The 20788-nt window shown below is 36.3% G+C and overlaps 2 protein-coding genes across 4 annotated transcripts in view; one reads left to right on the plus strand and one right to left on the minus strand.

Moving 5' to 3' along the window:
• Positions 1–9135: 9135 nt before the first annotated feature.
• Positions 9136–14648, plus strand: LOC113495974. Its single transcript, XM_026874999.1, has 8 exons — positions 9136–10468; positions 10664–11190; positions 11311–11649; positions 11941–12082; positions 12573–12711; positions 12970–13078; positions 13473–13597; positions 14022–14648. Exons 1-8 carry the CDS (start codon positions 9843–9845, stop codon positions 14163–14165), a joined length of 2151 nt encoding a protein of 716 aa, XP_026730800.1. The 5' UTR covers positions 9136–9842; the 3' UTR covers positions 14166–14648.
• Positions 14498–20788, minus strand: part of LOC113495973 (40S ribosomal protein S19a) — a 35968-nt gene continuing 29677 nt past the window's right edge. For 2 of the 3 annotated variants that reach the window (XM_026874997.1, XM_026874995.1), the window contains 10 exons: positions 20517–20740; positions 19894–20131; positions 19316–19588; positions 18850–18985; positions 18566–18671; positions 18208–18333; positions 17708–17841; positions 17202–17428; positions 16539–16739; positions 14498–15876 (listed from right to left, as the gene is read on the minus strand). In XM_026874997.1, coding sequence (XP_026730798.1) covers positions 15815–15876; positions 16539–16739; positions 17202–17428; positions 17708–17841; positions 18208–18333; positions 18566–18671; positions 18850–18985; positions 19316–19588; positions 19894–20131; positions 20517–20740 — 1727 coding nt within the window. In that variant the 3' untranslated portion in view covers positions 14498–15814. The remainder of the gene's footprint in view (positions 15877–16538; positions 16740–17201; positions 17429–17707; positions 17842–18207; positions 18334–18565; positions 18672–18849; positions 18986–19315; positions 19589–19893; positions 20132–20516; positions 20741–20788) is intronic. The other variant, XM_026874994.1, reaches the window with a different exon arrangement.

Consider the following 20788-nt stretch of genomic DNA (forward strand, 5'->3'; position numbering starts at 1 on the left):
TGAATAATAGATATTGATGCATTTACGAAACAAATTAACGAAAGTCTGCATGACTAATTATAGGGATCTCATACCAATACAGGAAAATTTTGATTAACAATAATTTATAATTGCCATAAATGGTAACAGTACGGAAATAAAACCCTGTGTCGTGTGTGTTTAGATTATTCATTAGTGATAAACAACAACTGTTCTACTGTAATTTAATTGTAGAATATCAATCTGCATAGAATCCGTAAGTAGTACGAGATAGATTTTATATGTTAGCATTTATTAATTTAAAATGAAATCCATTTATCCCGCAATATGTAATTTAAAACTGAGCTTGATAATACTGAATTAATTATAGAGGTTCAATTTACATGAAACTACTTTTTATACCGAAAAATATAATATAGATATGATAGCTACATAGAAACATTTATAAATGTGACTTACGGGCAACGGACATAGTCCTTTTTGAGTTATTGTTCTTCTAAATGTCCGATGTTATTTCGTTTTTTTACAAGATGTGGGAGTATAAATAATATAACAATAAGCCATATTACTCGGTAAAAACCTATCAAAATTGGCTGTAACCCGACCCTAGCGCCCATTCGTGATGTGTTACATTTTGGTCCTAAGCTCGATCGTCAGCAAACAAAACAGATAATAGAAGATCACTACTTGATCTCGGTTTGATTTAGTAGTAATATAATAGGGCTGATTCTAGAAGCAAATCAATTCGAATCAAAATAAGAAATATCTTCTTGACATGTCTCTAAGAATATTTATTTACAATTTTACAGAGTTAAATATTTACAAGTTAAAAAACAAAAAAATATTAAATTAAATTAAAGCATCAAAAAATTCATCGGCGTCGCTGCCGGCTGGGAGTGTGCCCAAAAGGCTGGCAGCATTCCCCGTTGAATGGCAATGCTAATCCTCTGAGCGAGGTAAAAGCCAGCCTTTGGGTCACGAGAAGTGTCAACGAGACGCTTTGCTAGGTCTTTAAAAAGCGTTTTGGCACTCGGCCCCCACGGCCCAAAAGTTTCAACCCCAAACGGCTCAAAGAAGTAACTACCAACTAGATTACCATATTTGCGCCGTTTGAGGTTTTCAGCAGCCGCGGCAGCAGAGCCAGCGCAGCTCGAAGAACCGGGAAGGTGAGATGGCGCAAGAGTATCGACACAAGTGGCGTCCCACACTAAAGGCCTACCCATCTTCCAAGGGAACAAAGACATTCCGTCCGGTCTCTTGCCATCATCGCGTACCAAACCATTAGGTTCTAATACAGCAGGTACGCCGACGGCAATATATAATATTAAATATTCTATCAACAATAAATATCTAAGAATAACAGTTGACTGGATGTTTTGTGAAGCTGCGGTCAGGTTTTGCGGCACTTTTTAAATAGCCTATTCCGTGTGGCAATCAATACTCGTTTCTACTCCACACAGAAAGAGGCAAAATTGTAGGCTTCTGTACATTTTACACTGGTCAGTACACTGTACAGACCAGTAATGTGGTTTTTATTATGAAAGATGTTTAAAACAAATAATGCTATAACTCGACGCTCCGTTACGCCGTATTTCACCGAGATATTTTAATTAAATATGATTCCCCAGTACCTTGCCAGATAATATCTTCTTCATCTTTACTCTATATGCTAATCAAGTCTGCATCGTATCCTCTGTCCTAAATCTCATTCAAATCCGTTCAGATATTACACTTAATTTTCTCAAGGAGATTTAAAAAGCCTTTTTCGTCATGATTTTATCAAAATGTTTTCTATAAATTTATTCTGACTACATTTTCTTGGATGTATAAAAAATGGTTGTCTCTTAGCAATAAGAATGTGACCTTCGAGCGAAAGATATGGGTCCCAAGGCACACGCTTCGAAGACCTGTCACGACTAGGGTTATGATTTTGAAGAAGAGATAAATGTAGAGTATTTTAACAGAGGCCTTTTGTTACTTGTCTATGTAAGTGTACTTGAGTTGATATATACGAAAGTATTGTATAAATAACTTTTTAGATGAGAAAATAGTTTTGGTGCGAGTGGTGAACTTTGCTGTTATGAGTTTGCGGAGAATTTAAATGAGTTTATAATGTAATAAATATTACTGAACCGATCTATGAAATCAGCTTGGTTTTATCAGATGTACTAAGTTATGATACGTAACTAGGCTTAATTGGTCTTGAGTTAGACAATAGTTATTTTCCGACACATGCAATTTAAGCTCTTATAATATCCCTATACAAAAGTTCTTAAACTGTACCGACAGCCAAATATCAATTTGCTAACTAAACTAAATATTATTATACAATTCTCAAATGTCAAGGTGCTAACCCTAGTCACAGCAAATATTTTTTTGTATACATTTTACGGATCGCAAGGTTAACTTTAGAGGTCATTTCAGTCCTGGGACGTATTACATCTGCATATTCGTCTATAGTAATAAGGTAGGCGGCAACCCTAATACCCAATAAAATCTAAATAAGTATTAAGTGACTTACTGAATTTGGTTTAGGTATTTTTAGATATTTTATATTAATCATTATATTGTAGGCATGCTCCAACTACGATAGATTAGATTTGAAGTGATGGCAACATTTCTAAGTTAAACCAGTAATAAGTATGGTAATTATGAAAGTGGATGTCGCAGGCGACAAAACGGGCTGCATTTCGTGTGTTAGGCGATTAAAGCATGACAAAGGCGCCTGCGCGGAAGATAGAGATTAAGGTGACCAGCAACACTCGACCGTGCGGTTGGGTTCATAAACGTGTCTACCTATGATCCTCTTAACCGTGCCGTGGTGGCGACGCGTTGCTGTGTGTAAATCGCCTTAGCCATTAACAGATTTAATAGCAGCCAACGCGAAGAAAGCCAACAGAAGCAAAAGAAAGAGAAGTCTACAGCATGTTGTATAAGTATTTGGATTTTTCTTTTCATCTTAAATCTTAAAACAAACTCTATGGGGTACCTAATTTTAAGTTTGTTCTTAACAAATTTCAATGTCATATCTGTAAAATTCAAACTACGAAATTCAAATGATTACTCGTAATGTGGTAAGTAATCATCATATAATTAATAAGTAAATTATCGGCGTTTAACAAAACCGATTGATTGTTTACACTTTAATACCTCAGCAAATAAACGTTAATGGTAGATATTGAGACCTTTTATAAACCAATCATGTAAATTGAACAGCCTCCGGTCTATGACATTTATGCTATTACATTACATATTCTAATATTGTCTTAGAATGATATTTGGATTCGACTACTTTAAATAGTTTTATTGACAAACTTCTACATTTTTTAATGTTCTTTTTATAACATACAATACACACATTTTTAATTCTAAACGGCTCGAACATACGAACAAAATGAAAACTCGTTTATATTTACTCAGTTCCAGCACGTGCCTTAAATACTGCAGACTTTTTAATATGTAGCAAGCAACATTTGACTGTTTAAATGTAAGCTAAAAACTACAATATCCAGTAGACACGAATGTGAAACAAAGGCTTTTCCAAAAAGCCCCTGCAGTTTTGAATACCACCGCATTCCACGGTGAAATTTCCTGTAATTATAATATTTTTAAAACCACAAGTTTTGTAGGACATAGAATGTACTCACTACATAAGAATATACATACACATCAATGCAACGAGGTACTATAAGCCAGGATCTACATATAGTTAGCTTGGTAACGAAGCAATTCGCAGGTTCTAATCCTGTTTGAAGTATTAATTTTTTTCAGTGTCGTTCACTTCGAAGGCCGTTTAATTAAGTAAGACGGGTAATGTAATACGATTAAATGAATACCGATTGGGTAAGTTGACTAAGTTGTTTTATGGAGTTTCTTGCCGGTTCTTCTCCATAAAAATGACACTTTGAAAACGCGCAACTAGAGTCATCATTGTAACAATTGAAAGTGCCTGGAAAACCGCCTACTTACTTTGAAATAAAAAGTTTTGATTTTGTGTTTGATTTCTAAAAGATGGTCCATGCAAAATACAAAATAATGTCTACTAAAGAAACTTCTAGAAGGCTAGGCAGAGGTATATGCTATCCCATTTAGAAGAATCGCCATACTGGATAAGTTTAAAAGTTCTGGCTACAAATCATTACTTGGCCAATTTAAAAGAATGCGCATATTGAGAAGCGATTATATTATCGTTACTACCTAACTTTCGCTTGCATGTAACTTTGTCCTCCTGATCACAATACAGTAAAGGGCAAAAGGTTTATTTCTTTAATAGAATCGGCTTTGACGCAAAAGTTGCACAGTAAAGACAAGTATCAGTTATGCAGAATGGTATTTTAGCATTGTAGATAGGAAGATCTTTTAAAGTAAAAACTATATACCTAAATGTTTTAAATTTGCGAAAAAGCGTGAGTGAGTTTTGAGTCTCCTGCACCATATTTTTGTCATCAGATAGAGCTGTACGTTATCCAAACTTACCTATGTACAAAATTACCGAACGAATCTGTAATAAATGACACGCAAAATAATTTCAAACTCAATGATACAAAGAAGAATGATTGAAAATTCTACTTGCATGCGCCTTCACAATAAAATACATAATAGTTCACAGCCGCAGCGGTAAACGTGTGATACAAGATCGTAAATCTGAATCTCACTTTACACTGCACTCTTATTAAACAGAGTAGTAAGAAAATGGAGTAATCGAAGGTGTATTATTTTTTTGTTTATAAGACATTAAAACAAAACATATAACTCTATTTTCATTCTAATCTCTGTTTTTCTTTTCAAGACTTGTAAAAGAGGTCACGTCTTGTAGAGTTATGAGGAAAAAATAACAGACATCATTCTTGTACGTTATCCTGAATCCTAATGCGTATTAATTACCACAATGTTGCCTAAACTATATAAAGATTTCCGTACATTTTGCTATAAGTTACTTGTTAGGCGTATACCTACATATTTATGCTGCAAATCAAACACTTGAATGCTACTTGCTTACATTTAAAACTATGAAATTTTTGCTGATCATAAATTGCTACGACATCACCAGCAAAATCACAGAAAATAGGTAACCAACATTAGTAATTGATAAAATAAATCTGATAGAATCGACAAATAAAAAGAATAAGAATCTCCTCTACAGTGTTCATTGGTATTAATGACTACAGATCTTTTGTAAACCTTCTTAATCTGCCCTGTGCTTGTCCCCTTAAAAGTATTTGGAAGGCGTCCGAGGCGACCATTCCCTCGGAATGCTCTCACGAAGCCCGCACAAATCTCCCTGTCGAACGAAACGGTACGCCGTTATGTTCTCGAAAACCATTCGAGACATTGGCCCCGCATTTTCGTGTAAAAAGCTTGAAACCTGATCCAATCCGGGAAAATAAATTTAATAAGACAAATAAAAATCTTTTACGTCTACTCTTCTATTGGGCTTTGTTTCTATTGAAATACAGAGTTCTTATTAAATTCTCTGTCTGTGAGGCTTATTTCAGAATTCTGATATTTTAATATGAAATATATTTAATAACAATAGGTTAGGTCATCTACTGGAGGCGTGATTGCAACCTTAAGGACATGTCATCAGACAATAGCAACATGCAATAGGTATAACCATAGAAATCTAAATAACAAGGTAATAGAAGTGCCAACGCCGCGTGACCTTGTCGCCACACTGGTGTCCTGGACGACACCAGCGCGCGAACTTACGCTCAGTCGCTCGCGGAACGTCGTCACAGCAAGAACCACTAAAAATGGTGTTTTGCGGCGTTTCTCAGGCTGGAAATTCATCTGCATCGTGTAATTACATAAATAAATAGATAATATTTTATCGGTAAGTAAATTATTGCAGTAATATTGATGTTATTGCAAAATTAAATTTCAAAACATAACCTTCATTATAAACCATATTTATATCGCACCATCCTGCAACAATTGCATTCTTTACTAATCATTGCCTCTGCAGTAAGAGACTTACAGAAATGCACCGTTGTAAAAAAAGAAATGTATAACGAAAAATAATATTTATCAATGCGATCGTATTTGTAGTGGCCGCACAAAACTGTCGGAAATAGTGATGTGGTTAAGTGCGGACAAATTATCCAAAATGAACATTGTATACGAAAAGTAACAATTTTAATAGTCATTTGTTTTTGTGAACATATTATTGAATATATTTTTATTTCAGAATCCCGCAGGATGCAAATAAATACAAAAGACAAGTGGATGACTACCACGGGTAAACGAAATTGGTACCCTACAACTTAGGCCGAATATACACTATGAAATTAGTTGCATGCTTGATAACTTGCCACCCGCCGCCGCCCGCGCCCCTCTCCATTTTTACGGCTCGGACCGCGCTCGCAACTGACTGTTTCAAAAAGTACGCCATGCGCTATAGCCTAGCATTGAATAAAAATTGCAATTTAAATTTATCCAAATCTCATAAATACCTATTTTTTTATTATGAACGTTTACTAGTCATTCGATACATGAACTGGGCTGCTTTTGTAAGACGACTAAAAAGTCACCGTATAAACCAAACCTACCTAGGTACCAAGTATTTCCTAATAATATTTTTTTTTGTCAACCGACAATTAGCGAATTTTTTTTTTTGTAAGTAGGTACATATTATAATGTAATCCATAGAAGAATACAACAAGAAACATTGTCACTCATAATTTTGTCTTTCATTATATTTCGGATCCGTAGTCAATCCCTAGTGTAGTTTACGTAATCACTACAACTAATGCAAAAAAATGCAATGACTGTGTGAGGTAGTGAATCCATATAACGACAAAGTCAACCTTATTGCATTAGACATACGGCCTAGTGTTATTTGCTTGGTCTTCTCGATGTTAATGTGTGCGTGATTGCGTAGTTATTTGCTGTGAATGTGTTGAAGCCCCGCCCACCGGCGACATGCGTTTCGATAGATCGCCGCGGTGTATGCCATTTCTATTACCTTGTTATTTAGATTTCTATGGGTATAACGAACATATTAGCTATGCGTCTTATAATCACAACTGCGATATTCACGTGCCATTCAAATCCAATCTTTACTAACCATAAATAAATGTCGGCGTACTAAAAATCTCGCATATCCTAGACTTACAGAACGTAGGATAGTTGCTACGTTTTCTTTATCTACGCTTAAACTTAACAATTGACTTTAAAGTACACCTGCATAAGACCTCCACAGAGAAGATCTGGAAAACAGCCTTGTTAAAGGAACTCCTTGAATGTAAGAGAATGTTAGAAAAACTAAGTGCAATTTTCCTCAGTGACCGGAACGTAAATCGCAAAGCGAGCTTCATTCTAATTGCATTGAACGAACTGAATACCCCTCGCCTTTGCCTTGAAATGTTTTACAATAAACAAATATGAGATAACGTAAATATTGTTATTTCAGATCTCCCCGTTCCTTTCAAAAGGAGAAGGAGAAAGGCGTTCTACGTAAATAAGTTGAAAGACAGTTTTCGCTGTTGAAAATATAATCATTTTATTACAGAGTCATCTAGTAACCTCACAATGAAGGACTCTGAAAATTCAATAGGTACTTAACAGTAACCTCAAGGAGCAAATGGCGCAAGCATGAAGGATTACAACACATTGCCATACACAGTAAGAGTCTGACACTACCCATTTCTTCCCCCGAAAGAGGACAAAATTAAAATTAGTTTTTTGGATAAAATTAGATGATCGATTTAGAAATTACAAATCGAATAACTCTAGCTGTGCTCTACCAACTCTAATTTCCATTTTACCACCATTATTTTAACTTCCTGAATCTGTAACTGCACTGTGTCAGCCTGTGAGTAATTTTCCTGTAATCATTCAATTAAGGAACAGTGGAACATTTATTCATCACTTCGTTGCAATACTTTCCGAACGGTTGCGGAAGATATCAATCTTAATGTACCCAATGAAGGTCACTTGCATTTGACGCTTGGGAGTCATTATTGTACTGTCATTGCAAGATGACCCGGGCCCCAATTCTGCTATTTACAATGGCCGATAAATTAATGAAAATTAGCTTAAAATGACACTTTTCGTATTCTCTTAAGCATTTTTCCTACACAATAATTAAAAATGTTGTATGGGACGGTACACTAAAGATCAATACAATGAATAATTTCAAACTTGCAGAATCGAGACCCTGGGATCCACCACTACGTCGCAAAGTTATATAATTGCAGTTGTGGAAGCACACTACCTACATGGTTTAGAGCCGAACTCTTTTTATTACTTTAGAAGATAGTCGTAGGCGTAGTTGTAAAGAACAAAACGTATTTAAAATGATTAAACGGACGCCGAAATGTTTGTCAAATTAGTTTTTTTAGAGAAAGTAAACTATAATTAAACATTTCATTCAATTGAAAACTAATTCAATACGATGATGATCTAACATTAGATCATGCACACATATTTTATGTTTTCCAGTAAAAGATAAACATGTATTGTTTTAAACACATTCTACATTTTTAACTAAGACGGAATTATATAAAATGTTTATTAAAAACACGCACGATTTTAATCCCGAAACTCTAACAAATAAAATAGAACATTATTTTATACCTTTCAGAAAAACCTCTTTTATTCCCGATTCCCGATGAAACTTCGTGTTCAATTATCATGTTCATTACTCCAAACATCAGTTCCACTCGAATGGCTCAGCGAATAACAGCTGCAAAAGTTTAATGAATACTAGAAAACAAATTCCTGTTAGTTGGTACAACTAAGTTATCGTGCCGGCACTAAGTTTCTAGTTTCGATTGAAATCAATTTGGAAACTGCAGGAAGTTTTTAGAGTAACTCTTATCAGGACTTTGGAAGTTGGCGAGGGACGGAGACGTAACCCAATTTGTCACCGTATGCGCGTTACGTACGGAAAATAGATCGATCTATGATTGAGGTTTTGTACGAGGTACGTCTCCAGGGGTTGGGGGTGAAGTATATTGGGTAAGTGATGAAATAGGCTGTTGTTGTTTGGGATATTAAGAGACGAAAAAATATAATTTATGTATCAAAAACTAGCATCATTTTTTACGTTTTTGCGTTCCGTAGATTATAAAACATACTATCAGCTTCTGTAGTCTTAATATAATTTAAGATAAAAATATAATCTTATATGATTTAAAATTGTCTACATATCGCTGTAGATAGAATAAATTTCTGAGTAAATAATATCCAGAAGAATCTCAGAACAATGATTCATTATTTGTTTGTGCATTTACACATATTTATGTCAGGGACGTTTATGTTATCTTGTTTCTGTTTAGCACTAACTGAGATAGTGATTATTCATATTTTTCTGCATATTTCCTCATATGCTAATCATAATATGGCATAAATAATCAATTAGCTGTACTTTGAAATACGGGCATAGTATCCGATGCTATTAGTTAACCGTCCATTATCTCACACACGATTCAACAAATTGAATCCTAATATCAAACCTAAATAAATTGTAGCTTTAAAAAAAATCACAAGAGAAAACTTAAAAAATATATAAGCAATGCATAACATCACGAATTCACGAAATTAATTTGTTAATTACTGGAACCTAATGATACTAACATCACTCTACTCCGACAAGGCTACGAGTGCGTATTAATCATAAAATAAACGCGTCTATTAGTAATAACAAAACAAACGCCGGCCGGTCCAGTGCTCGACATAAAATTACAGTCACAGGACGTGTGCGGGAACATAACGCAATGATCGCGGATAGCGTAATTGAACCTGAATAATAGCCGACGCATTATCTAGAAATCGCACGACAATATTGCAACCAGTGTGCAGTGCAACATCCTGCATTTGAACCAAATTATCTAACAAACGAGCACAGCATCACATTAACAATGCTCTTACAATTTTTTATACAATTTATTATTTTTAAATTCTGTGTTGGCCAATTAAACGGTGAATTTTGGTGGTTAAATGACAAATTAGCTAAATTCCAAGAAGTGCGGCCTCCGCCTCCGAAGTTCGAACGATTGACTGAATTTGATACGGACGAAAGTGCAAAAATTGTTTTTAGAGATGATAATTTGATAAATAATGTTGAAGAATTCGTTGACAATAAAAATAATAAAAATATCGAGGACAAAACCAGTGCCGAATTTGCTGATAATGTAGTCAAGTGGCCTGAACAAGAAAAGAAAAAAACTGATGGCGCGAGTATTTCAGATCAACAATCTGTGGAGGAACTTAACGAGTCGCCAGATGAAATAGGGGACAAATTTGTTTTCAAATTCCCCGAAAATGATAACTTTGTGTGGAAGTATTTAATTAACACTAGTACTAGTTCGCCGACGTCAATGCAAAACAAAAATAGTTCTAAAACTAACTCTACAAAAAGTCCTGTGTTATACAATGATAAAATATCTTTTAATATTAATTACAAAGAAAGTGAATCGGAGAGTATTTGCAGTTTTATCAAAAAAGCGGAATGTTATCGTAAAAATGGAACCGTTTATAATAACAAGTAAGTGGATGATTATTTTAACAAAATGTAAAGTTTCGTCTCAATATTCATATTCCATAATAAAATAATAACACAGTGTTCACTAATCAATTATTTTTAAGTAATAGTTCCATTGCATATTTATTCAATTCCTACTTAGTTATTTATAAAAACCACATTGTTTATTTCAATAATTGATCTTATTTTCTCAAATAGAAACCTGAAGAGAGCGTACTTCACTGAACACAACATGGTGTGCTGTATCCTGCCGTTACATGACAAAAACAAAGATGAGACAAAAATCATATTCCCTGACACCCTGAAGAAAATGAAACGACCTAAGAGATCAAACCACGAAAGCACCAATCAGAGGCAAAGGAATAACCTGAAGCAGCGTAAATACGGACATAGCCACAAATCAAAACCAACAACACTAACAAAGATTGAATCACCGGATTACGAATACGATGATCCTTACTGGAATGTGAAAAATACTAAACATAGTAATAAAAACAAACAAGAATCGATTAGTACGAGATATGAGTATGATTCGGGTGACGAAAGTGATGATTATGTCTCTGAGTTGCCGAAGCCGGGACTAACTGGTCTGTATTCCGATATCGGTCGGAGGCCATCTGACTGGAATTTTGGCTTCACCCAGACCCCTGGGTACGTAGGAAATGATGACTACGAAGATAACAACAGTGGCACATTCGGATACTCTACTATTGATCCTAGAATAGGTAAGCTTTCACTTAAATAGCGGTTAATTTTCATTTGAAAAGTTTTTTTACTTTGAAAAGTGTGTGATACTTTTAAGCATATACTAATTCCAATGTTTTACATTAAAATATTTATTACAGGTAATACTAAAAAAACCAGACCACGCGGAAAACCGCAGAAATTATCAACGGCTTCAGACGAGTCCAGTAATCCAGAAAGCCACACTATAAGCTACCATTCCAAACCGGATTTCAATGTGTTACAAGATTTTAAACTGAACAACATTATGAAGACTATGACAAAGCAGCCGCGACCACGAACGACCACAACTGAGAGCTTCACAGAGGATGATAGTAAAGAACCCTTGGTAAATAAACCTTATGATGCAAGTTCTGAATCAAGTGTTGACAACTTTGAAGCTCGACAAGTGTATAGAGATTGCTGGAAGGAAACTACACCGTTGTTTTTAAAAAGCAAAGGTAAGTTAATCTCTATTTGATAAATTTTAGTTTTTTTTATTAGCGCTAATAACTACTTATTTAAAATACCCATGTGATCTATGAAATTAACCCTCAGCATAAGGTATTTTTCATATTGAGTCATATCAAACTTATGCACAAGGAAAAGGCTATGTGCCGTTTATAGCATTAATTAATATCAATTTTAATTCTAGCCGTATCAATATGTACATTATTTTTCCGTATAACATAGGGGAATTATCGTGACCCAGTTAAGCAAATAGGTAATATAGATTTAATTGTTTATTACAGGAAAACAAATAATCGATACGACGAATGGATCGCATCCCTGGCTTGCAATGGTAGTGCCTACTCGTCGGTTCAATATTGTCCAGTGCTATGCTACCCTTATACACCCTAAGGCTGTGATTACAGCTGCAGATTGCGTCCACAGGTAAATATCTCTATAAAAGTCGATTATGATACTGGTTCCTCATATGTTCATGTATTTTACCACATTTTTAAACACTCACTTTTCTCGTTTGTTTGCTTGTCGTTCCGGTTAGATTTTTGCAACTCAATTTTGAGGCACTTTCCGATAAGCTAAGCAGGCTGAAATTTTCAGGGGGATTTCAAACCCGATGACAATGCAATTTAGAACTATAAAAAGGGCTAGAACGATTTTTATAAAATTTGAATCGAGTGACATTTAAAAACGAGGGTTTTTATTTTCTTAAATCTATTTATTATTGTATACTGTTTGGCGTCATCTGATTAAAAAAAAGGTTAAGCAATAAATTAATTCTCTGGAATGATGTTTATACATTACCTACACATCGTCATCATCTTTTACGTATTAATTCCGCAACCTTCTAAATTACTTTACTTGCGTATGAAATTAACAGTCATAATTATAGGTAATTAATAATTCGTTGTCTTATTAGGAGTGCTCCCGGTGACATCAGTGTGATCGTTGGACTTTGGAACCTCAATGAAAGGTCGCGGTTGAAGAGCCGAGTCATTTCCTACAGCCTACATCCCAAATACAAAAATGGAGAGCTGAGTAACAATTTGGCTATATTGGTGAGTCGTGTCCATGCTTCATTCTTAAAAAAAACATAAATGCATTAAACTATGTACCTATAGTTCTGCTTATATTTATTTGTTCTATTATGTATTTTCATCGTCAAACGAATAAGTGCTATAAAGGCAGTCAGTCAAAAATTAGAGTTTATAGAATTTGAGTTAACCTCAAACAGTCTTGATTTTCTGTGAATCTGTATTCTGTGATAGATGTAAAGGTCTCACTAAGCATAACATATTTTTATGGTATTATTACAGTACTGGAAGAATCCTGTAAAACTGGGAGTGAACATTCAGCCAGCTTGCCTCGATAACCCTAAGATGGGTGACGAGTGCTTGTTCGTTGGTTGGGGTGGATTCGATCAAGGTAACGACAACACCTACATACAAATACTAAACTGCTAAGTTTCAATAGCTGTAACGGTATCTTAAGGCCGCCTTCACACTAGCGTTTGTCCACCGTAGGCTTTTGATGAACGTATGCGCATTTAATCCTTGTTTAGCGTGGTTTTACAAAAATTCAAGTCACCCAGCATTCGTGGACCAGAAAAACACTTTTCCTACGCACGTAGATTGAACCCGCGATACATCGCGCACTAAGGTTTTGGCGTGGTGTCCTACCAATCCGCTATCCGTGAAATCAAGATCATTTTTATTTATTTACTAAGTCACTTTTAAACTGCCCATAACGAATCATGAAATCGACTCCAAACAATACTGCTGCTGCAAACGTCCGATACAACAAATCTGTTTTACGTTAGCAATGCGTCCGCAATCCCGGTGGCAACGGGCGTCGGTCCATACGTGTAACGGACGCCTGTCGCTCAACGGAGCCAACTTACCGGCCGACGCGTTTTGCGCATCTGTACAAGCTAGGAGCACAGTGGTGAGTTATCAAACAGCAAAAGCAAGCGTAGTTTTGATTTTCATCAATTGTTTTTATAATTTTTGTAAGGGTGATTAGTATTTAAATAATGCAACGGGTTTTTTTTTCGCGTAGGTATTTATCGGGATCAGACGAATAGTTCGGACCCAAACGGATCGCTACTTATTGTATTCCAAATGTGATTATTTGCGAATTTCTTCGTCTATGTCACTATTTTAGAAAGGTTAAATCTCTTTCGTACCGATACCGATGGACCTTCACCGCCTGGAATCAGTGCAAACCATACGTGCCATTGGCACCAACACAAAATACTGAAATCCCGATGCATTTGCAAACGAGAGCGAACATTTAATGTCGTCTCAAAAAGACAAGAGATGTTGTGAATCTCTTTGTACACTATTTAAAATGTTTATTTTTCTTTTAGACTGGTATAGGCGGCTCTCTTTTGTGCGACATGCACGATCACTTAGTCGCGGTGGGCGTTGCCGTGTCGAGAGACAGCACACTGGTGATACTGCCTGTACACGACTGGGTAATGCAAGCGATCAGCGTTATAGACGACGCATAAGGTACAGGTTAAACTTAGTTATCGTTATAAGAAAAGAATAATATTACGCTGTATTGTTTATTGGCTACTCCATGACAGTTATCATTTGTAACATTATGGAACAACCCCGAAGAAGCCTAGTGAATGACATAAGAAGTCAAATATTAGTTTCGATGTTTTTTGCTAAATTAGCTTTACGCTAAATAGGTTTAAAAGCTCAATCAACACGTTTATATCGAACAATAATTTAACGTATTATAATGCAAGTCATTGGTATTTATAATTAAATCGCCTAGTACGTTCAAAGCTTCATGGGGTTATCAGCATTTCTATAGACAATAAAACTAAAAAACTGGACTTTTAATATATTTATTACATTTATTTTCATAGTTTACATAATATATGAGTCCAGCCATTTAACGATAACTTAACAATTTCACAAGACTGGTCAAATAAGATGACGCGGCACTATAACGTCCATAGGAACTAAAGTAAAAAAAAACACTACACAAACACAATGGGAATGTCGAGATCCTAGATAATGTATAACAGCACCTACCACGAACTCAAGACAGACTGTAGCTATTGTGGAAGCGAGAAAGCGCACTACATAGCGTAGAACGCCATCTCTCTCCAATAACACAAGTCTTTAAAAGGTGTTGTAGGCCCTTAGTTCAGCGTAGTTGTTAGTATCCTTTAAAGTTGTACTTATATTCTTTGGTGCCGAATTATTATAATGAAATGAGAATTGTTCATGTCTATCTACAACGATTTCGATATACTTACGTATTAATTTACCGCTCTTGGTTTTATAGAAGCTGCATTGGTTAACTAATCGCGATTGACCCTGTCACGTTATGACGACAAACCTTGCGATTTCGTAGATGGAATGTCATTTTACATTCTTATTCCTTTTCAAATGTTTGTCAGATTTGACTCGTTATCCCGAGAGCGGCAAACAAACACTGTTTATAACACTTATGTCTTTAAAAAGATAATAAACATAAATTAACAAGTCTTACCATTTACAGCCCGTCAGTCGTGCTGCGAATATTTCACTGACACTAGATCATTGACACTAATTCGGCTAAGTCGTGTCAACAAGTGAAATGTACGCAACAACATTAAAACTAAAATATATTTGTTTCTGAATAACATAATAATACTCGGGGCAAATGAAAATATAATTAAAATTGGACAAATCGATGCGCTCAATCGATGTGATTCTACTTATTTTGTATTTTATGTAATAAGTTCACAATGCATTACTAATAATATTTTTGACTATAGTGATCAAAGAACAGTAATACTAATAGAAATAAGTTGAGCTTGTATGTGGTTAATAATTTTCAAATTTACTATTACAAATTACGAGAACCTTTTATACAAATCTATTTATGGTACGATGTTGAGATGTCGATACAAAATCAACATTACAGTAATGAAGATAAGGTTCACTTTTGACTAAAAGCATGTGTTCAACTGAGGTACGAAGCTTCATCTAGAAAACTGGTTAAAGGAATTGTACCACATATCTACTACTTACTGTTCTTCGGTTACAAGAATTTATTTATAAGCATACTAAAATTTATCTTACGATTTTTTTTTTATGAAAAAATAAATACTATTTATATGACAAGATCACGGTTACATCACATTTGGTCGCAGGCTCACGCGATCACAAGCGGCTCGTCGTCCGAGAACCCGTGGATTGGAGGCACGTCGTCATCATCTGGACACAAACGTATTATATTAGCACGGATATTTACATGGTTTTTATATAAAAATAAGTTTTTCACTGTATTATGCGTTTTATTTAATTGTGAAGTCTGATATGTTTGTTGTGAATGTGTATGGATTTAATTCTGTTTATTTACAGAATAAAGGCTTCTTTTCCCCTTCTTTTCATGTGGATGGTTAGTTTTTTGATGGTTTGTTTTCAGGATTTCCGCACTAATTAAAAATCCTGTGTTTTGGGTGTTCCTATTGTAATGTAAACATTTAAGTCGCACACAAATAGACTTACAAATGCTTGTCTTACTCGGTGATTGAATCCACAGCACGTCAGCAAACTTATAAGTCACATACATATACACAACCAGAATTACCAAACGCATTAGTGGATCATGCACATGCTTGTCCTAACTATCGAACCCATGACACGTGAAGCACAGTGGGTTTCGGGGTGGTTTCGTATATCAGTCGGTTATCTGTGTCCCCCCCCCCCCTTCTTGTGTTTCGGGAAGTTTCACATACAACCATAATTAGAACACGCATTGGTGAGCTACACAAATGCTTGTCATACACAGTGATCGAAATCACGATACGTCAAGCACAGTGGTTTTGGGTGTTGGCTTATACCAGCCGGCTATCTGTACCCCCCCCCACACCCACCGTTCTCCTGTATGATGGCCTGCCCGCGGCGGCTGTCGTAGCGCGGCGTGTGCGCGGTGAACCTGAGGAAGGAGCGCGCGAGGCGGCGGTGGCGCAGCAGCACGTGCAGCAGCGCGCCGCCCAGCGCCGCCGCGCCCGCCAGCGCCAGGCCCCAGCCCCACCACATGGCGCGCAGGGCCGCCGGCTGCTCCGGCTCAGAGCCTACAGATACGTGATACATGGTAATACGGCCAACTCCAAGCTTGCAACTACACACGCAACATACTTTGAAGTAAGATTAGTGATTAGGGCTTTGAAAACAGGAACGTAACTCTCGTTGCAAGAACAGACGTCACGGTTCAATACGCATAGCCTCATCAAGGCATAAGATAAAACATAAGACCTCGCTAAACGCATAAAATAGCTGGCTTAACTAAAGTTCCTAATACTATTTTAATGGGCTATTTATTTAAAATTAATTATATGAATGATACATAATTCTGACTTATAATTAACAACGCCTTAAAACATATAAGGCAACATTTTTTATTACATCTAAAATTCAAAAATCAAAACTAAAAAACATAATTCAAAACAACTAAAAGACTAAAAACATTATCAACCAAATGAAGGAAAAAAAAATAAATAAAAGTAAAAAAAAAAAAACTAAAACTCAATACTTACTACTTCTGTACTCACCCTCCATCTGCAAGGTGTGTACCTCGCTGAGGTCGCTGTAGTACCCGTCCGGGGTCACGGTCCTCACGCCCACGTACACGGGGCCCGTGACGTCATCAGACACCGTCACCAGCCGCGGCGACATCTCCGCTTTAACCAGCTTCATGTCTTCAGTAGGGTGGAGCAAGTCTTCAGGGAACATTTTCTCTGAGACTATGATTTCGTATTGATATCTGGAATTTTTTTGTTAAATCAGTTTTGGTACTTTGACTGAAGCCTGTATTTGTTGTAATAAAACTGTCGGACCGTTCAAAAGTAATCTACTTTAGGCTTGAATATTTTAAGGTATAAAAAAAACAAAAATCTACATAACATTACAAAGTAGTAGAGAGACTGGACTGATCTAGCGAATTTTGATCTGAACAAATACATCGAAGTCCAGAGGAGGGTTAAATAAGGCGAATCTACAGATATAATGAAGTGATAACAATAAGTAATATAGATCATGTTACTTGTGATGCGGCGTGTCGTCCCAGCTGACCATGACGTGTCCGTTGGGCGACAGCCACGCCAGCACGCCGCTGGGCGGCTGCAGCTGCAGGCTGCGGGCCGACACACACGACTCCGCGGCTGACTCCACGTTCACCTACAAATAACGAAGGGTTCTTCAACCATATTTTCTGTCGTATAATGTATTTACAAACGAAATAGTTTTAAATCGTAATCTAATGCGGCGGTGTTGGTGTCGCGAGTCGAACTGTTTCGTCTTAATTCAACCTTCTTTTCTTCGTGAATGAATTTAACCCTTGTAGAGGTTTTATTAAAATTCAAATCATATGCACATCCAAATTTAGAGCAATCATTATTTCTGTATCGCTATGCAAAACCTGTTGTGAAATTATGAATCCAGATCTCAAAATTGCAATGTCTACATTATTTAAATACTTTGACGCTGCAAAATAAATGAACTTTCCAGTACAAAGTTATATTTGGAGTTTCAGTTAATACTTACTTTAACACAGATTTTATATCTGCCGCCGACCGGTACATTGACGATGACGTGCGAGTAGCTCGACGCCTTCGACGGCAACAGCTCGTAGTGACTCTTTTTGTCGTTAGTCAGCTCGGTGATGTCCAACTAAAACAAAAGGTAGGTAAGTAACGACTGTGTAGAAGGTTATGTAAATAAGTAAATATATAAAAGAAGTACATACTTAATAAGTAAACAAATAATAAGGAAGTTCCATAAAAAGTAAATGCAACACAGATTAAGAAACTCACAAAAATAAAGGAATTAGTTCGATTATTATTAAGTATCTATCCGTCAGCCTAACTCACTGTTTCTGGTCTCGAATCAGGATACTACTCACCAAATATGTGGCAGGTTTCTTCAACGCGTTGCAGTTGGCGTCCCACATTATTCTCATCTCTGCCTTGTCCTCGTTGTAATCCACGCGCAAATTCTTCACAGGAGCTCTAATATAAAAAAATACAGATGGTTATTCATATTGCTGAAGATCTATTTAAGTATGTATAAAGGCAAAACTAGACCGACAAAATCAGAATGTACTGCAACGAAAGTGAAACCTTATTGCTTAGTACTTAGATTTCAAAACCCAAGATTGGTGTACTGGGTACTTTATCGGATACATACTTAGCATTCTCCCTTGTGATGATCTCTACGAAGTTAGCGAGCGGTCCGTTACGCAGGCCCACTGTGAACACGTAGCTCTCGCACGCGTGCAAGCCCTCGATCAACACGCTAGTGTTCTTTGTGATGATACGAGTGTCTGAAAACAAAGTTTATTTTGGTTATTAAAATCTTTATTTCAGTGGAAAAAAAATATGAAGCTAAGTAAAACTCCCTTTATATTGCTTAATTAAATATTGTATCTTACAAAGTCTACTAGCTAGGAGACATTTATGATCTAAAAAATTATTATAAATAAATTATTATATAAATAAATATTACACTAATATGAAGTTTTCGATAGAATAAACAGCTCGAACATCGCTTCGATAACTTCGAACAAAAGCACTTTAATTCAAACACGTAAGGTACAAATTCGCTACACTACACAAGTAAAATGCTAAAAACAAATGAAAATTAAAAGACTCACCATTGGACATTTCTCCGGGGTTAGTCCTACGTATCATATTAGTGTAATGTACTTCATATTCCAACTCTTTATTCTTGTAACGTGAGCCTATAGGTGGCGACCACACTACTTGGACCGTTGTCTTCTTGTCTTTAGATAGGATCGCTGTGAAGTTCAATGTCTCGTCTTTCTCGCCTTCAGTACGAAGTGGGATCGTGAACGGGTAGCCGAAGATCTTGTTCTTGTAGGCCTTAATGTCGATGAATGTAAGAATGCCCGGTGGAATGTCGGTCACTGGGGAATTAAAACGATTATTATTTTAAGGAAAACAAATACATCTAAATGTAGAACTTAATTATGTTTTAGACTAAGTAAGTCCTCTAAGTAGCACTTTTTGAATGTTATAATAACGATTATCATAACACCCCGTATAGCCCTCCACCTCTTCCTAAGTGATCTATCTGTGAAGAAGAAATGCAAACAAAAACTCCACAGCGTAAATATCTTGATAAAAACGACAGGTAAGCTTTAAATTAGGCTTTTCCCTTACCATAAAGTTGATTTTGTCCAAAAATCATACAAAAGTAAATACAACTTACATGTAACATTAGTAGTCTTCACATGTATCGGCTCTCTGATCGCGTAGTCCGGCGGCAGCCTCACCTGTACCTCGTACCCGTCCACGTTGCGGATCTGATGCCACACGATGTACACCGCGCTTTGGTTCAGGTGCGTCATGCTGGCGTTCACCAGGTCGTCTACGTCATTAGCCGGGTCGAATGTTATGTTTAGTACTTCTGACGAGTTCGATGTGAATGCACCGTTTGAAGCCGTCACCTGAGAAATCGATTAAGATATTATAATATTACTATATAAATACAGATAAAATTACGTAGAATCCATATTGTCCATATGTGAATGGCATGTCCAGATTTTGAAGTGAATTTGTTTATTTTTTTATACATATAACCGTAATTGTAATACAAACTTTCTTTCGCAGGAAAAACACTCAAATTATATATGTAAAATCTTATGTACGACCTAAATGTCAATAATAAAATAATATTTATTCGTCTACAGCAAACGACATATTATTTTAGCATATTAACTCTATTAAGAGAGACTAACTCGTACCCTAAAATGTACCAAACAGTATTATTAAAATATTATATTTTTCTAGTCCTTAATTTACTTAAAAGTACAAAAGTACAGCAAATCTCACCCAGAAGGAATAATTATTATTGGGTATATAGAACCCTTCGACATCCACCGACATGGTCTTGAGTCCGTCGGCGGCGATGACCTTCTGCCTGGGCGGCAGCGGCGGCGCGTGGTACAGCGTGTAGTAGCGGATGACGCCGCGCGGCTGCTGCGGCCGGTCCCACAGCAGGCTGATGTGGCGCCCGATCAGCTGCCGGACCGTCAGGTGCACGGGCGGGGATGGGACTGGGGTACATACGAAACATAACATATTGATGAGATGGTAATATAAAA

The sequence above is a fragment of the Trichoplusia ni genome, chromosome 7, assembly GCF_003590095.1.
Source record: "Trichoplusia ni isolate ovarian cell line Hi5 chromosome 7, tn1, whole genome shotgun sequence".
In the NCBI taxonomy this organism is placed as follows: domain Eukaryota; kingdom Metazoa; phylum Arthropoda; class Insecta; order Lepidoptera; family Noctuidae; genus Trichoplusia; species Trichoplusia ni.

Bases quoted from the DNA above. Each gene is read 5' to 3' on its own strand.
- LOC113495974 (XM_026874999.1), top strand. From the start codon at position 9,843: ATGCTCTTACAATTTTTTATACAATTTATTATTTTTAAATTCTGTGTT. The intron at 11,650-11,940 runs GTAAGTTAATCT...TGTTTATTACAG, and splicing joins GTTGTTTTTAAAAAGCAAAG to GAAAACAAATAATCGATACG. The intron at 12,083-12,572 runs GTAAATATCTCT...TTGTCTTATTAG, and splicing joins GCTGCAGATTGCGTCCACAG to GAGTGCTCCCGGTGACATCA.